Consider the following 19,070-nt stretch of genomic DNA (forward strand, 5'->3'; position numbering starts at 1 on the left):
ACAAAGACAATGGAGAGAGCTGCTCGCACCTGTACAAACAGACACTCTGTAAACCCACAGACGCACGGTGCCTGCAGGGATTCAAACAACACCCGTCACACACTGAGACACACACTCATGAAGGCAATGGCAAACGTAATCTGTAAGACAATTCACACATAACAACAGTCATTCCCACAGAGGAAAAGAACCTATAGCATAACACAAAGGAACAGGCTTGACCCATACGCTTGGCTTGTTGTGTTGCGCTTACAGTATAAAAACAGGTGGAAACAACTTGAATATCCCAGCTAGTCTGCATGATGCTAAGGCACCTTGGAGTCTTAGTCATGACTATGGGGACACTCCACTCCATACTGTCGTCTATAAGACCTACTGTGCAAAACCAACTGACAAGAGCCACAGCATTAGATAAACCTGCAAGTATGGATGAATAACAAGAACAATCCTGTGCTAAAAATATGTTTTAGCACAGTAAGTTCAGTCACGGCCATTGGCCAGGAACACAGAAATGGGTCGCGCAGAGTAAACACCCATGAAACAGGTTTCCCTGTTTAGAAAACTGATCTGCAGGGAAGTTTTTCAGTGTAATATGCGGCAAAATCTGTGGCCAGCTCAGTACATTATGTCTCTCCAACCCCCCATTCTGTTACCAAACACCCCCCTCCAACCTTCTCCATCCAGCCAGAGAGCAGAGGAGATAGACCCAGCCACTAAAGCTGCTTTTTCAGACCCTGCTCCCATTCGGTCTATCTGAGATACACAGAAAGCGGAGGTGTCGCTTTTCCGCTGGCATTTCGGACAGTATCTACTTATAGACGGAGAAAAAGAGAAAAGAAAAACAGAAGGGGTATTATCAGGGAGGGATGAGAGCAGCAAAGGCATTTTGTCTTTTTATTCCCCTCCTAAGCCCTGGGCTTTGCTCCCAATCCGATTGGTCGATACGGCCAGGGATGTAAATGAAATGCAAAGAGGAATAAGGCTGGCTTCCCTTCTCCAGTGTGCCCCCTATGTCCCCCCTCTCTCTCTCTCTCTCGTTCTCCCCCCTCCCCTATTTCTCTGTCGTCTCGGTCTCCCATTCACAGGATTGCTTCTCTCTTTCACCCTCCCTGTCTCTTTCCCCCCTCTCCCTCCATCCCTCCCCACTCCCTCTCCCTGGCTGGGCTCACAGCTCTTATCTCCTCAGACGCCCCACATTCCAGCATTGCCGTGGCTCCCTGCCTGCATCCGTGGTCATGGCGATTCCATGGGTTCCTACAATCCTTCGGCAGCTTGCTGATTTGGGGTGGGCAACTGAATCTCAGAGAGAGGGGGACAGAGGGGTGTTAGAGAGGGAGGGAGACAGAAACGAGGAGAGAAGGGTGTTAGAGAGGGAGGGAGACCGAAACAAGGACAGAGGGGTGTTAGAGAGGGAGGGAGACAGAAACGAGGACAGAGGGGTGTTAGAGAGGGAGGGAGACAGAAACAAGGACAGAGGGGTGTTAGAGAGGGAGGGAGACCGAAACGAGGACAGAGGGGTGTTAGAGAGGGAGGGAGACAGAAACGAGGACAGAGGGGTGTTAGAGAGGGAGGGAGACCGAAACGAGGACAGAGGGGTGTTAGAGAGGGAGGGAGACAGAAACGAGGACAGAGGGGTGTTAGAGAGGGAGGGAGACAGAAACGAGGACAGAGGGGTGTTAGAGAGGGAGGGAGACAGAAACGAGGATAGAGGGGTGTTAGAGAGGGAGGGAGACAGAAACGAGGATAGAGGGGTGTTAGAGAGGGAGGGAGACAAACAAGGACAGAGGGGTGTTAGAGAGGGAGGGAGACAAACAAGGACTGAGGGGTGTTAGAGAGGGAGGGAGACAGAAACGAGGATAGAGGGGTGTTTCGAGAGGGAGGGAGACAGAAACGAGGATAGAGGGGTGTTAGAGAGGGAGGGAGACAGAAACGAGGATAGAGGGGTGTTAGAGAGGGAGGGAGACAGAAACGAGGATAGAGGGGTGTTGAGAGGGAGGGAGACAGAAACGAGGATAGAGGGGTGTTAGAGAGGGAGGGAGACAGAAACGAGGATAGAGTGGTGTTAGAGAGGGAGGGAGACAGAAACGAGGATAGAGGGGTGTTAGAGAGGGAGGGAGACAGAAACGAGGATAGAGTGGTGTTAGAGAGGGAGGGAGACAGAAACGAGGATAGAGTGGTGTTAGAGAGGGAGGGAGACAGAAACGAGGATAGAGGGGTGTTAGAGAGGGAGGGAGACAGAAACGAGGATAGAGTGGTGTTAGAGAGGGAGGGAGACAGAAACGAGGATAGAGTGGTGTTAGAGAGGGAGGGAGACAGAAACGAGGATAGAGGGGTGTTAGAGAGGGAGGGAGACAGAAACGAGGACAGAGGGGTGTTAGAGAGGGAGGGAGACAGAAACGAGGATAGAGTGGTGTTAGAGAGGGAGGGAGACAAACAAGGACAGAGGGAATAAAGCAGAACCGAGGATGTGAGATGAGAAAAGGTTAACGACACAGAAAGGTGGCAAAGAGGGATAAAAACACAAGAAATATAATGGCAGATTTAAACAGCTTCAAATAGGTCTTTGGTAATTTTTTTGCATCTCCTTTTAATACTGATTTGTATATATTTGTATAAATCAGTAAATATACTTACACCAGAAATAAAATGTCTCATAGAAAAAAATTACTAACACAGTAGAAACAGTAAAGTAAAGCTCTGAGAATGTTTAAAGTGGAAAAAATCTTTCTTAGAGTATTTTAATCTTTGGAGAACAGAAAAATATTTTTGTTCTGAGAGAGAGAGATGTACCATCTGTCCTAGGCCCGTTCTCATCAGCCAGCCCCGTGGACAGAGCAGAGGGCAGGTTGTTTTCTGAGAGGACCCGGAGCAGCACTTCTAGTGCTCTGCCCTCTCTCTCCATGCCATTAAAAGTACAATGAGAGCAGATGACAGAACAGGACACAGGAGTGGCTGTGTACCAGGTCTCATAGAAATCAGTGGTGCCCAAATATCAAACATCAAATATCAAACCAGCCCCAAAAGAGTGAAATGGCATGTTCACAGACTGAGAATGTTTACGGTAAATTAGGTAGAAAGTCTATGCGAGAACAGAGGGGAGAAGGAATGAGAAGGAATGAAAGGGAAAGCAGTCAAAGATGTAATTAAGTGTACTGAAACACCATGTCTCTCAGACCAGCCTCAAGTGACTGAGTCCATCTATCCAGGAGTGTGGGTCGTGCTGCTGGGGACCTTTGCATGTCTGGATGCAACGTCTCTGAGTGTCTGCGTGACTGTGGTTGTGACTCGATGTCTGCGTGACGGAATGTCTCTCTGGAAATGAAAGCGCTCCACTGCTCGGTGTGTGTGTGTTTTTCCTCTCTGCGTATCACTGGGGGGCGTGCGCGCGCACACACACACACACACACACACACACACACACACACACACACACACACACACACACACACACACACACACACACACACACACACACACACACACACACACACACACACACACACACACACACACACACACACACCTCTAAAAGGGTCCCTGGCATTGTAACATTTCATATTTAATTTAAATCTATGAGGGATTATAGCTCTGTCGTCAAAGGGAGAAAAAAAAGCTAATTGAATCCATTCGTTTTTAAAGGACCAACTCAGATGGATGGATAGTCGGTGGGCAGGGATGGCGACTGGGAGCCAGGGTCACGCTAAGAGACCAGAGCCCAGGACAGCGTGGCAATGCACAAATCTGTCACGGATTAAGAGCCTGCTCTAATCCCCCATTTCTGCACCCAAATTGGGTTTCCCTCAATCTCAGCCCTGCCACCTAATGGGAGAAAAAGATAACTAAATCAGCAGGTGGCCACGGCCACATAATCATAACGTTAAAAGCTGTTTGAGAGAAAGAGATGCAGAGAGAGAGAGACAGAAAAATGAGACAGGGAAATAGTAAATAAAAGTGTGTATGTGTGGGAGACTTGAACAGCTTGATTGGGTTCAATCCAGGCTGCAAAAGTCATGTAATGTCGCCAGTGGAAAACATTTCTGCAGTGTGAGGTGCAGCCTGGTTCCTGTTTGTCTGGACAACCCCCACCTCATCACAGAGAACCCCATCACCAGCACTACCTCCATATTAGGTCCCATGTTGTAGCCAATTCTTTGACAAGGGATGTTTTTCCTGCCCTACTTCATCACAGAATTTTCCAGGGCATCATACATATATTTGTCCATGATGACTGTCTACTCTCCACTGTACTGGGCGTGTTCAACCCCTGAGAAAACCCTTCATCCCAACCACCAGAGAAGTTAGAGCACCAGACGCAGCCTGTAGGTTATTCAACATCCCCTGGCTGCCACACTCATTGAGAGGACCTCTCCTCCTCAGTCTCCATGGTGTCCTGCAGTACTTCCTGTATGCCTGCTCTATCTGACACTCCCCTCCCTCACGGGGTGTGTTTCTGCCGGAGCCTGGTCCTCTCCTGCAGCAGGTGGGAGACGGCGGTGTGGATGGCGGGGGCCTGGGAGTCCGTGGGCTCCTTGTCCAGGTACAGGCTGAAGTGCTGGATGCTGCAGGTCAGCAGGCTGTCAGGGCTGTGGCCGTGCTTCCCTGAACGCAGGAGCCTCTCGCTGGCCAGGGCCAGGTTTTTATCCCAGTTGGGAGGGTAGTCTGTATGGCTCTCCACGATCTCCTTATACAGCTGTCAATCACAAAGAACACAACTTGTACACAATAACTATAATCTATTGGTTTATGCTCATACTCCTATATGTTTACTATGGGAGGACTGACTCACAGTGTAGGAGAGCTCAAACAGGCGAGCTTTCCCCTCTCCCTGGATCCTCTCAGCCAGGTCAAACAGAAAGAAAGCCGTCTTCATCCTGAAACAAAGAGGATACATCACAGGCTCAGAGCTAAGTGCTGGATGGATGGATGAACCGTAGAGATCTATCTGCAGAGATGCACTAGCAGAATAGAGTGATTTATGTAGATGCTAGCTACACAACAGCATTTCATGTAGAATAGCTGGTGCTCTACCACACCAGACTGGGTTATGTAGATGTTTAAGCTAGCAGACAAGGGTGATCTGTCATAGAGGCTCTATCTGTAAACTATACATATACAGTGACCGTAACAGAGAAGAAGGAGTCAGTGTCTTCAGTGTTAACTCTTTACTGTACCTGGCCTGCCACATCTCCTCATTAGCCACCCTCTCCCAGGACCCTGGGTGGAAACTGGAACCGGACACAAAAACAGCTCTTAATCTCAACACCTCTGGGGCTTTTCTTATGCATCATTCCTTCCACACTATCATATTCATTCTGCATCATTATAGGTTTTAATATATACTGCACAAAAATATAAAGGCAACATGCAATAATTTCAAAGATTTTACTGAGTTACAGTTCATATAATTAAAATCGGTTAATTCAAATAAATTATTTAGGCCCTAATCTATGGATTTCACATGACTGGGAATACAGATATGCACCTGTTGGTCACAGCTACCTTAAAAAAAGGGTAGTTGCCTGGTAATGTTGTCCCACTCCTCTTCAATGGCTGTGCAAAGTTGATGGATAATGGCGGGAACTGGAACACGCTGCCGTACACGACAATCCAGAGCATCCCAAACATGCTCAATGGGTGACATGCCTGGTGAGTGTGCAGGCCACATTTTCAGCTTCCAGGAATTGTAAACAGATCCTTGCGACATGGGGCCGTGCATTAGCCTATCATGCTGAAACACTTGGTGATGGCAGCAGATGAATGGCACAACAATGGGCCTCAGGATCTTGTCATGGTATCTCTGTGCATTCAAATTGCCATCGATAAAATGCAATTCTGTTCGTTGTCCGTAGCTTATGCCTGCCCATACCATAAACCCACCGCCACCATGGGGCACTCTGTTCACAACGTTGATATCAGCAAACCGCTTGCCCACACGACGCCATAAACGTGGTCTGCGGTTATGAGGCCGGTTGGACGCAATGACAAATTCTTTAAAACAACGTTGGAGGCGGCTTATGGTAGAGAAATTAACATTCAATTCTCTGGAAACAGCTCTGGTGGATATTCCTGCAGTCAGCATGCCAATTGCACGCTTCCTCAAAAAACTTGAGACATCTGTGGCATTGTGTTGTGTGACAAAACTGCACATTTTAGAGCGGCCTTTTATTGTCCACAGCACAAGGTGCACCTGTGTGATGATCATGCTATTTAATCAGCTTCTTGATATGTCACACCTGTCAGGTGGAAGAATTATCTTGGCAAAGGATAAATGCTCACTCACAGGGATGTAAACAGATTTGTGCACAAAATCTGAGAGAAATAAGCTTTTGGTGCGTATGCAAAATTTCTGGGATCTTCTATTTCAGCTCATAAAACATGGGACCAACACTTTAGATGTTGCATTTATATTTATGTTCAGTGTATATTGTTCAACCAAGTATGCAGGTTTAGGTTTTCACAAACCTAATGTGAATATAGACAGTACAGTCAAAACATCAGACGGCAGAGCAACACCACCAACACATTAGACATGGAATAACCCACATCCCCTTTTCCATTTGGTTGTGTATAAACACTTGACCTCTTCTTCTTCAAAATAATATTTTAACAGGGTTCTGAGCTAATATTTGGCTGGTGGGCATCGACGGACACGCTTGTGAGGGCGAGGGAAATAACGTCACAGTATTCAGCCATGATTATCGCAGTGAATGAGGGGCTGCTGGCAACGGCAACAGAATATGGAGCTTTGACTAATTCCACTTTTGACACACTTATTGACAAAACGCAATAAGAAACTCATTATGTTTCATCTTCAGTCTCATTTCAAATAGCTGAAGGCCTAATGTCTTGCTTTGGTATAATGCAGAAAGAGCTTCTGGATCAGAGCACGGAAAACAGAGGAAACCTTGCTGTAGGAACGTTGGTTCTCTGCCAGTATTGTGAAAGACCACATAGAGAAGGAATAGTCAACACCAAAGAGTATCTATGGACATAAGATTCCTCAATGGATTCCTAACTAGCATGTTTGTCATGGTAGTAACAAACATACAGTAAGTGTACAGAAATGATATGGCATAGGCCTCCAGCAGGGGTATCAAACTAATTCCATGGAGGGCCTAGCGTCTGCTGGTTTTGCCTTTCAATTAAGACCTAGATAACCAGGTGAGAGGAGTTCCTTATTAATCAGTGACCTTAATTCATCAATCAAGTCCAAGGGAGGATGAAAACTCACAGACTCAGCCCTCTGTGGAATGAGTTTGATATCTGGTCTACAGTATGACCATTTCCAAGGCGACTAGCAGAATCCCATAGACTCCCCATGGAGTGTAGGCTCCCCCCACCCCTCCAGTGGGCCCTCTGGGTTTTGTGTGTAATGTACAGCGTACCTGTTGTGTGGCTCGGTCCAGTTATAGATGTAGCGGGTGTGACGGGCCCACTCTTCTGGGTGGAAGTGCTCCTGGGCAGGCACCAGGTGGTCACACACGCCTAGGGGCCAGCGAGAGAAGCTCCTCTCCCAGCTGGGGTCCCCGTTAGGCAGCCCGATGCAGGCCAGCACGGCCCCCCTGCAGACACACACAATCAGGCAGGTACCGTGCTTCTGAAGTGGGCAAGGCTGGAAACCCCTGAAGGGACCTAACCCTAGCTATCCATCTCCCCTCAAATACTTCTCACTCTCCCCTGAAACACTAATCACTCTCCCCTCAAACACTACTCACTCTCCCCTCAAACACTACTCACTCTCCCCTCAAACACTACTCACTCTCCCCTCAAACACTACTCACTCTCCCCACTCTCCCCTCAAACACTACTCACTCTCCCCTCAAACACTACTCACTCTCCCCACTCTCCCCTCAAACACTACTCACTCTCCCCTCAAACACTACTCACTCTCCCCACTCTCCCCTCAAACACTACTCACTCTCCACAAACACTACCCACTCTCCCCACAAACACTACCCACTCTCCCCACAAACACTACCCACTCTCCCCACAAACACTACCCACTCTCCCCACAAACACTACCCACTCTCCCCACAAACACTACCCACTCTCCCCACAAACACTACCCACTCTCCCCACAAACACTACCCACTCTCCCCACAAACACTACCCACTCTCCCCACAAACACTACCCACTCTCCCCACAAACACTACCCACTCTCCCCTCAAACACTACCCACTCTCCCCTCAAACACTACTCACTCTCCCCTCAAACACTACTCACTCTCCCCTCAAACACTACTCACTCTCCCCTCAAACACTACTCACTCTCCCCTCAAACACTACTCACTCTCCCCTCAAACACTACTCACTCTCCCCTCAAACACTACTCACTCTCCCCTCAAACACTACTCACTCTCCCCTCAAACACTACTCACTCTCCCTCAAACACTACTCACTCTCCCCTCAAACACTACTCACTCTCCCCTCAAACACTACTCACTCTCCCCTCAAACACTACTCACTCTCCCCTCAAACACTACTAACTCTCCCCTCAAACACTACTCACTCTCCCCACTCTCCCCTCAAACACTACTCACTCTCCCCACAAACACTACTCACTCTCCCCACTCTCCCCTCAAACACTACTCACTCTCCCCACAAACACTACCCACAAACACTACCCACTCTCCCCACAAACACTACCCACTCTCCCCACAAACACTACCCACTCTCCCCACAAACACTACCCACTCTCCCCACAAACACTACCCACCCTCCCCACAAACACTACCCACCCTCCCCTCAAACACTACCCACCCTCCCCTCAAACACTACTCACTCTCCCCTCAAACACTACTCACTCTCCCCACTCTCCCCTCAAACACTACTCACCCTCCCCTCAAACACTACTCACTCTCCCCTCAAACACTACTCACTCTCCCCTCAAACACTACTCACTCTCCCCACAAACACTACCCACTCTCCCCACAAACACTACCCACTCTCCCCACAAACACTACCCACTCTCCCCACAAACACTACCCACTCTCCCCACAAACACTACCCACTCTCCCCACAAACACTACCCACTCTCCCCACAAACACTACCCACCCTCCCCTCAAACACTACCCACTCTCGAAACACAAACACTACCCACTCTCCCCACAAACACTACCCACTCTCCCCACAAACACTACCCACTCTCCCCTCAAACACTACTCACTCTCCCCTCAAACACTACCCACCCTCCCCTCAAACACTACCCACTCTCCCCACAAACACTACCCACTCTCCCCACAAACACTACCCACTCTCCCCACAAACACTACCCACCCTCCCCTCAAACACTACCCACTCTCGAAACACAAACACTACCCACTCTCCCCACAAACACTACCCACTCTCCCCACAAACACTACCCACTCTCCCCTCAAACACTACTCACTCTCCCCTCAAACACTACCCACCCTCCCCTCAAACACTACCCACTCTCCCCAAACACTACCCACTCTCCCCACAAACACTACCCACTCTCCCCACAAACACTACCCACCCTCCCCTCAAACACTACCCACTCTCCCCACAAACACTACCCACTCTCCCCACAAACACTACCCACTCTCCCCACAAACACTACCCACTCTCCCCACAAACACTACCCACTCTCCCCACAAACACTACCCACTCTCCCCACAAACACTACCCACTCTCCCCTCAAACACTACCCACTCTCCCCTCAAACACTACCCACTCTCCCCTCAAACACTACCCACTCTCCCCTCAAACACTACCCACTCTCCCCACAAACACTACTCACTCTCCCCACAAACACTACCCACTCTCCCCACAAACACTACCCACTCTCCCCACAAACACTACCCACTCTCCCCACAAACACTACCCACTCTCCCCACAAACACTACCCACTCTCCCCTCAAACACTACCCACTCTCCCCTCAAACACTACCCACTCTCCCCTCAAACACTACCCACTCTCAACCCAGGTGGCTGCTAATAGAACTGAATAGGCATACATGGGAAGCACATACAGTACCAGTCAAACGTTTGGACACACCTACTCATTCAAGGGTTTTTCTTTATTTTTATTGTGCTCTTCAGTAAGGCCATTCTATTGCCAATGTTTGTCTATGGAGTTTGCATGTCTGTGTGCTTGATTCTATACACTTGTCAGCAACGGGTGTGGCTGAAATAGCCAAATCTACTAATTCTTCAAAGTAGCCACCCTTTGCCTTGATGACAGCTTTGCACACTCTTGGCATTCTCTTAGTCAGCTTCATGAGGTAGTCACCTGGAATGCATTTCAATGAACAGGTGTGCCTTGTTAAAAGTTAATTTGTGAAAATTCTTTCCTTCTTAATGCTTTTGGGCCAATCATTTGTGTTGTGACAAGGTAGGGGTGGTATACAGAAGAGAGCCCCTATTTGGTAAAAGACCAAGTCCATATTATGGCAAGAACAGCTCAAATAAGCAAAGAGAAATGACAGTCCACCATTACTTTAAGACATGAATGTTAGTCAATCTGGAACATTTCAAGAACTTTGAAAGTTTACTCAAGTGCAGTCGCAAAAACCATCAAGCGCTATGATGAAACTGGCTCTCATGAGGACCGCCACAGGAAAGGAAGACCCAGAGTTACCTCTGCTGCAGAGGATAAGTTCATTAGAGTTACCAGCCTCAGAAATTGCAGCCCAAATAAATGCTTCACAGAGTTCAAGTAACAGACACATAAACATTACCTGTTCATAGGAGACTGTGTGAATCAGACCTTCATGGTCGAATTGCTGCAAAGAAACCACTACTAAATGACACCAATAAGAAGAGCCTTGCTTGGGCCAAGAAACACAAGCAATGGATATTAGACCAGTGGAAATCTGTCCTTTGGTCTGATGAGTCCAAATATGAGACTTTAGGTTCCAACCGCCGTGTCTTTGTGAGACGCAGAGTAGGTGAACGGATGATCTCCGCATGTGTGTTTCCCACCGTGAAGCATGGAGGAGGAGGTGTGATGGTGCTTTGCTGGTGACACTGTTGGTGATTCACTTAGAATTCAAGGCACACTTAACCAGCATGGCTACCACAGCATTCTGCACCGATACGCCATTCTATCTGGTTTGTGCTTAGTGGGACTATCATTTGTTTTTCAACAAGACAATGACCCAACACACCTCCAGGCTGTGTAAGGGCTATTTGACCAAGAAGGAGAGTGGTGGAGTGCTGCATCAGATGACCTGGCCTCCACGATTACCTGACCTCAACCCAATTGAGATGTTTCGGGATGAGTTGGACCGCAGAGTGAAGGAAAAGACGCTAACAAGTGCTCAGCATATGTGGGAACTCCTTCAAGACTGTTGGAAAAGTCTTGAGGTGAATCTGGTTGAGAGAATGCCAAGCTGGTTGAGAGAGTGTGCAAAGCTGTCATCAAGGCAAAGGGTGGCTACTTTGAAAATATATTTTGATTTGTTTAACACTTTTTTGGTTAGTACATGATTCCATATGTGTTATTTCATAGTTTTGATGTCTTCACTATTATTATACAAAGGAGAAAATAGTAAAAAAATAAACAAAAACCCTTGAATGAGTAGGTGTCCAAACTCTTGACTGGTACTGTATGCCTCCAGTCTTACCCAACAAATACACAGACGAGCATGTGCACACACACCATTCAGCTCTCTCCCATTCCTACTGCTCTGCTCCACTCTCCTCTCCAGTGCTGTGCCCTACAGGGTTGATCCCACTGGTCAGTGTTGCCCCCCTTAGAGACGTTCATGTTGGCCAAGCAAACACTGCCCCCTGGTGGGCTTGGCATTTTAAGGACTCTTAAAATGACTGTCCAACCCATTTGATCTATGTTTCCCCAGACTACTATAGTCAGATGGATACAGTAGTCACACAGTAAATCATATCTACTCATTATGTATTCAGTATTTCTCTGCAGTCTTTCCCACATATGGCTGAACCATTGTTACTCTTGAGGCAACAGTTATAAGTCTTATTTCCTCAATGGACTGATCATTGTATCAACCACTCAGTGCTCCCATTCAACCGCACCAGTTCTCTCAACTCACTCACTCACTCACTCACTCACTCACTCACTCACTCACTCACTCACTCACTCACTCACTCACTCACTCACTCACTCACTCACTCACTCACCGTGTGTTGTGAGAGAGGAACTGCTCCAGACTGAAGGTGTCCTTCTCCTCAGTGTGGACCGGGTCCCACCAGAGCCCAGGGAAATGAACCCCAGGGTGATGCTGGCCCAGCTTGGCCACATACCAGCTGTACGTCATCATCTGGAGGGGGAGAGAGTAGTAATGAATAGGAGGAGCCTTACTGAGATCATCATCATCGCAACTCTATTGTCCAACTTGTATGGGCTGTCTTCAGTATCAGGTTCAGATTCATTTCCAATTCTATTATAATATAGCTCTAATTATAATATATAAAAAAGCTAGGCATGGTGTCCTGGGCCTAAATAAACCCAATATAAGGCTCAGTACTAACCTCCTGGTCAACGAGGTGTACGTCAGGCCGGACCCCCTGGCAGTAGTGGAGGTAGCGCAGGGAGTTCCCTGGGAGGTCTCCCCGGGTCAGGATGATAGAGTCTGGAGGAACAGAGGCCAGAAGCTCCCTGCCGAACCGCTCCACAACACTGTTAATGCTCTGATCACACTCCCTGGGAGGGATGCAAACACAAACCTTTACAAGTCAACGGGAGCTAACATATTTTCTCTAACCACACTGACACTTAACAAGTGTACGTTTGTGTACACAGCAGCGAGGTTGTGTTTGTAGGTCTTCACTTCTGAGGATTGTGTGTGTGCATTCATGTACTGTATGCATGCTTTCAAGTTGCTCCATGGTAAGTTGTCACAGCCCCAGCTCTGCCTATCTAATCGTGGGTAGACAGGTGCAATGGGTCTGACAGTGTAGGCCAGGCTCTCCTCCTGATCAAAGCAGCTGTGTGATAGCGGCCTCAGCCTGCCAGGCAGAGCGCAGCGCCATGCTGGTGTAATCTGCTGCCTCTCATGGCTAACATCTCACACTCAGCATTCACAGTGAAATCTATGTGCTAACCGTGCCTCTCTTTAGCCCCCACCATGGGGTGAGGAGAGACGGGAGAATAAAATACCTGCCATGTGGAGTGCAGGCTCCAGTTTGAAGTACAGAGAGAACTACTGGGTTAGCTCAGGTGAGACTAGTGTGGAGGGAGTTTTGGGAGTAAAATACTCAACACGTTGTATGCGACCCCCTACCTATAAGACAACATGTATTTTCTAGTTTGTGCGGCAAACATTGAAAACAGTTGGTGGTGAAGATACTACAGTGTTATAGCCCCACACACAGGATGTGCCATCAAGCCTAAGTCAGTTGACAGGTTATGATGCTTACCGATGGTTGGAGTGCACCATGTGTGCCAGGACACCTACGGTGAAGAGCCAGCCTCCGGCCCTCCACAGACCCCCATGGCCTAGCCTCCTCTCCAGGCCTGTGTGTGTCCAACTCAGGCCCAGCCCAGCCAGCACACACACCACAGCATCGCTCTGAAGCCAGAACCGCTCCACCTGCAGAGACCAAACACACAACACAGCCTTTTACCTGGGTCAGAGGAGACTGTGGCATCCCAACTCAGGCCCATCCAGTAGCATCCCTGCCCGTTTTCCCTGCCTGCCCTAACTAAGCCCCATGGCCCATCACTCACCACTCCCAGCAGTAGGGGTCTGCTGATGTCCAGGTTGGCTCTCCAGGCAAAGAACAGGGAGTAGAGTAGCAGCATGGCCGTCAGTAGCCAGGGAACAACAAGGCGTCTCCTGGAGAGGAAGGACAGACATCGCCATGAGAGAACTGGCCTTACACAGACATATACACAGAAATACCATATATATTACTTTCTCAATATCACATTTATTTTCACCCTCCCAACAAATACATGAAAATAGATCCGGTGCAATTCACTCCCAAATTCATCAAGGTACAGGAGAGATAACATCACACCGCCTGTAGACAGACTCACTATTACAGCTAACACGTTCTGTAGCCCACAGCATGATTGCTTTCCTAATGCTAGGTCTGGATGACAGCGTGTGAGTCACTGTGTGACGGGCCAACCACTCTGCCTCACATCACCATTACAGCACAGAGGATGGTTGTAAATGGTTTTATAAACGAACGAAAAAGCACTATCCCCTAGTGGTAATCAAAACACAATTATGTGAATGGAAATGAGAATTGGAAAAAATAGCATATTTATTGTGCTGTATTTCAGGAAACTTGACCTTCCATGGAATATCAATGGAATGACCCACGTATGTTTGCGTGTGTGTGCAGGCGTTCACGTACATACATGCTTGTGTGTCTGTGTGTAAAGCCAAGTGTATCAAAGTGCCCCCCAAGAGAGGTGGAAGAGGGTGGGTAGGGGTGGTAGGGGGTGGAAGAGGGTGGGTAGGGGGTGGGTAGTGGGTGGGTAGTGGTGAGGCAGGGGGTGGGTAGGATGAGGCAGAGGGTGGGTAGTGGGTGGAAGAGGGTGGGTAGCTGTGAGGCAGGGGGTGGGTAGGGTGAGGCAGAGAGTGGGTAGGAGGTGGTGGAAGAGGGTGGGTAGTGGGTGGAAGAGGGTGGGTAGGTGTGAGGCAGGGGGTGGGTAGGGTGAGGCAGGGAATGGATAGGGTGGTAGGTAGGTGGTGGGAAGGGATTGAAATTCACATCCCAAATGCTAATAATTGCCCTGAAGCAAGGTTCGTCTGCCAGGCGTTTCCTTACCTGTCCCAGGAGATGAGGAACATGCCCAGTCCAGCCAGGAACAGCACAGGGAGGGACAGGTCAGCCATACAGTGGTCCAGCTGAGCCCTGACACACACACACACACACACACACACACACACACACACACACACACACACACACACACACACACACACACACACACACACACACACACACACAAAACCTCTGATGACCGCATCCCTCTAACCTCCATCATCAAACTGAAGGACAGCAATTACTGAATGTCCTCTCATTTCCTCCTCATCAGATTGGAATACACCAGTAACTGTGCCTCCCCCCAATCAAACAGACTAACTCTGTTGACTGTATGCACCCCCAGTCCCCACCCTTCCATTCCCATTCGAGCGATAGACACCAATGAATGTGTCCTCCACTCAACCCCTGTCAGAGTGCCTGTCAGTCACAGAGACACTTTCCCAGAGCATCTTCTTTAATACCCATCTCTATTTGATGGCTTATTGAGTCTCTATCAGGGGAGAGAGAGAGAGAGTGTGTGTGTGTGTGTGTGTGTGTGTGTGTGTGTGTGTGTGTGTGTGTGTGTGTGTGTGTGTATGTGTGTGAGACTGTGTCAGCTTGTCTAGCGGAGTTTACATCCCCGATGTGACATGCTTGTCATGCTTGCCTCTCTCCCTTGTCTTGAAGGTGTGCTTGTCCATCAACCAGCAGGGGTGATGGAAGGGGGCGGGGGCCAGACGGGGGGGGCTGGTGGTGGGGGGTCTTAAGACGCATACTCCCCACCCGTCGTCAGCCATAGACAATTACAGAAGTTGGATGACGGAGGGGGGAGATGGAGGGGGTTGTTGGAGGAAAACAAATCTCTCCACTATATTGCAGTGTCTGTCATCACAGCTTGTCACGCTTAAACACCAGAGCAGAGTGATCATTTCAAACTGCTGGAGAAACAGAACACAGGGATTTGGCCCTCTAAGCAGGTTCAGTTCTGCTTTGATGGGAGAGAGGGAAGAACAAAAGAGAGAGAGAGGAGAGAGACGGGCTCCAGTGCTGGCGATGGATGGGCTGCCTCCTTCAGAACAGAACTGATGGGTTTTTGTGTGATGTTTAAACCTGTCTGTCTCGAGCCAAAACCATGAGAAAACCCACTCTGTCACTTCTACAGATCACATTATCCAATGAATGACCTTCAAATGCACAACATTTAAAAGCAAGACACCAGAACAATTCATGCTATAGCAATGACTTCCATCTGTAAAATAAAGTGAATGAATATTCTAATAAAGATGGGCATACTCACTTTAGCATCATGGTGAGGTTCCCGGTACCTTCTGTCTTGGCCTAGGGTCACATATTAAAGAAACAACCACATCAATCACCACTACACGTCCCACATTAGAGTTTGTGGTCAAGCTCAAAGATAATGTATGTTGGTACAGGTAAATGTATAGAAGTATGTACCAGGCTGAAGGTGCCGTATTCAGTCCTCAGTAGGTGAGTAAAGAAGCCTGAGGGGGAAGTCTGGTCTCCCCAGCTCCAGCGAGCTGTGTTCAGGTAGGAGGAGATAGGCAGGTAGACGTAGGGCAGTAGACCCCCCAGGAAACACAGTCCCAGAGACATCAGCCCACAGACAGACAGCTCCTGACACAATCACACAATAAACATATATTCGGCATCCTTACAGATGGGCCAGTTCTTCTACCTGGTTGTGTTACGTCTCTATGGCCACTCAGATGGAGAAGAGCCTGTCGTTAAACTTACTCTGTGAGAGTAGAGTTGGAGCAGGACCCAGGGAATGATGACCACCACGTACAACACCAGAGTGTGCTGGTTACACAGACCCAGGCCACAGCACAGCGCCCCCCAATGGGAAACCTGACAACAACAAGAGGAGACTTAATTCCTCATATTATATATAGCATTTCTGTCATTGAAAGAAATATACAAATCAAATGACGAAACATGAAATCTGTAAATTCATATTTCTATAGGTTGTACAGTATAGTTTCCTGGGGCAGACTGTTGTGATATCACCATGGAATAGTCTATCTGGTCTGGGAGATGTGGCTGATATGCATGTTCTGTCCCGTGTGAGGGTGGAAGCTGTGGAAGGAGTGTGTGCCGAGGGCTGGGTTACCTTCCTCCTCTGGGGGGCACTGTCAGCACAGTGGAAGCTGGTAGTCAGGGAGAAGAGGAGCCCAACAAAGAGGTTGTTGAGGGAGAAGACCTCAGCCACCACCGACCACTGCCAGCTGAGCCTGGACACAGCAAACACCCCACCAGCCAGCACCGCACCCGGCCCTGGGCCTGCCAGTCTAGAGTAGAAGGAGAGGGTGAGGCACGGGGGTTAACACACAAATTTAACTGCTCAAGAAATCATATAATTTTTTTCTGTTTTTAATTGTAGAGTAACTGTCTAATCATAGGTATGAGCAGCTCCGGGCAATGTGGGCATGAGTAATTATCCCAAAGCTAGATCTGAAAATCATATTTAGGATTGACGGATATGATTGCTCAAAAAATCATTGGAACATTTTTGTTAATTATGGAGTACTTGTCATTGCAATAAATCTTAGATTTGCATAGCAATAGGTACTATCTAAAATCTAGGCCATTCCCATACCTATCCTTCAACCTTCCTCTCCAGCAGCACCAGAGCAACCCGACATAAGAACCATTATGGGAGATATGGTCCTTTACTTCTATAACGTGTGCACAAAAGTTTCCCCCTGCTTCCTCTCCTGCCTCCATCTCTTTAGTGGTAACTGAAGCAAAGTTGGGATAATCCGTCATATACTAAGACCCACCACTTACTAGGAAGAGAGACAGAGGGAGAGGAAGAGGGACAACAAATGATGAGGAGGAGAAGAAGGGGCAGAAAAGGAAAAGAGTAAAGAGATGAGTGAGTGGGGGGGGTGAGAGTACGAGGAAAAAGTTGAGGGGGAGAAAGAGGAAGAAAAAAAGCAGCCTAGTCCCCGGCACGCTGGCTCTGAAATATGAGCGGGCTCCACAATTAAGGAAGTCAGGCAGTATGGCCCTTTCCGCCATTGTGTGGAGTGGCTTAGAGTCCTCATCAGCCTATCAGCTAACTGACAGGCAGAGAGCTGCTCTATTCAGCACAGCAGATACAAGCTGCAGGCCAAACGGCTGCCAGGTCCCTTATGACCCCACAATCCCTTGCCGGTGACAGCTTCAAGCTCCATAGCAAATTAGGCGCTCTCACATTACAATCGCAGAAGACAGATTCCATTAACGGTATCTGAAATTGAGTAGAGAGCAGGCCCGTTATCAGACCTGACTCATAAGCACCGCCATTAATCACAAGGCATGATACCATTTATACATTTCCAGCTCGCTGCCTGCCGCTGTGATAGTCAGCCACAAAAGGCCTGATGAGACTTAGGCTAGGGGAACAATGGAGCTTTCTGAGGAAAGCGCGGTAAATCAAGAAAAAAGAGACGGAGAGGAGAGTAAAAAATACCTCTCCTATCCTCCAGTCTTTTCGCTCTGTGTTCTATGTGATGCAGGGCTGTAGTGGAGGGTGTTGAAGGGGTGTCTGGGTGTGGGTTCAGTCTTAGTAAGAGATAGCAGCGTCTTTCTCACTGCACCGATCCAGGAATTAGTTGTAACTTGAAGGGTAGGAGGAAGGGGTGGGGGCAGATGGGGACATTTGTTGAGGGGCAGGGACTCCCCGCACCCTCAATTCTACCCCCCTGCGTGGCAATTAACCCCAGCCCACACGCTTAGCAGGGGGGCTGGTTTTGAGGTAGAGCAAGGTGCTGCGCAGTAGTGGGGGTCCCTGGAAGTAATGGGGACATTACACCAGGATGGCTTTGGCTTCTACAGACCTGCCTGACAAGCACACTCCCGCATACACACAATCACACTCCTGTCCCCTTGCCCTTTATTCCTTCTGAGAGACTGACACATCTCTCTCCTAGGGCCTGTCAGTGTGTAACAACCCAGTGATGTGTGTACTCTCAGGTTTAAAATGACCTGTCTGTCTGCAGAGGACCACCTGGGTTCCCAGTCAGTCTTTTAGCCTCTCATTGGCTCATTCTCTGGGCTAAGTCTGGGGCTGGCTGCTCCCGTGGTAGAGAGATGAAGAGGAAGGGACTCTGACTCCATTGTGGCCATGTTTCCTGTTATCAAAGCTCAGTGTTTTGCAGGATGCTGCTGTGTTGTAATGTTGTGGCTCACTGACAATAGCTGTCTGGTTGAGACATGGCAAGAGAATAATGTTGTCAAGCGAGTGTATTTTACCCCGAACTGATCTAGTGTGCCAGAATGTCTCAGTCTCATCACTGGGGTAATTTACAGGATGACAAAGGAATTCTAAACAGAAATGCTGTACAGAAATGCTATGTATTTC

At 48.5% G+C, this 19,070-nt stretch overlaps 1 protein-coding gene across 4 annotated transcripts in view; it reads right to left on the reverse strand.

Moving 5' to 3' along the window:
* Positions 1-1,142: 1,142 nt before the first annotated feature.
* The window catches only part of tmem260 (transmembrane protein 260), a 43,511-nt gene continuing 25,583 nt past the window's right edge, over positions 1,143-19,070 (reverse strand). For all 4 annotated transcript variants that reach the window (XM_052486238.1, XM_052486239.1, XM_052486237.1 and 1 more), the window contains 13 exons: positions 16,836-17,013; positions 16,460-16,573; positions 16,160-16,339; positions 15,999-16,039; positions 14,723-14,809; positions 13,668-13,776; positions 13,358-13,530; positions 12,470-12,641; positions 12,119-12,258; positions 7,386-7,562; positions 5,172-5,225; positions 4,787-4,871; positions 1,143-4,690 (listed from right to left, as the gene is read on the reverse strand). In XM_052486238.1, coding sequence (XP_052342198.1) covers positions 4,436-4,690; positions 4,787-4,871; positions 5,172-5,225; positions 7,386-7,562; positions 12,119-12,258; positions 12,470-12,641; positions 13,358-13,530; positions 13,668-13,776; positions 14,723-14,809; positions 15,999-16,039; positions 16,160-16,339; positions 16,460-16,573; positions 16,836-17,013 — 1,765 coding nt within the window. In that variant the 3' untranslated portion in view covers positions 1,143-4,435. The remainder of the gene's footprint in view (positions 4,691-4,786; positions 4,872-5,171; positions 5,226-7,385; positions 7,563-12,118; positions 12,259-12,469; positions 12,642-13,357; positions 13,531-13,667; positions 13,777-14,722; positions 14,810-15,998; positions 16,040-16,159; positions 16,340-16,459; positions 16,574-16,835; positions 17,014-19,070) is intronic.

Source organism: Oncorhynchus keta, chromosome 29 (genome assembly GCF_023373465.1).
Source record: "Oncorhynchus keta strain PuntledgeMale-10-30-2019 chromosome 29, Oket_V2, whole genome shotgun sequence".
Lineage (NCBI taxonomy): Eukaryota > Metazoa > Chordata > Actinopteri > Salmoniformes > Salmonidae > Oncorhynchus > Oncorhynchus keta.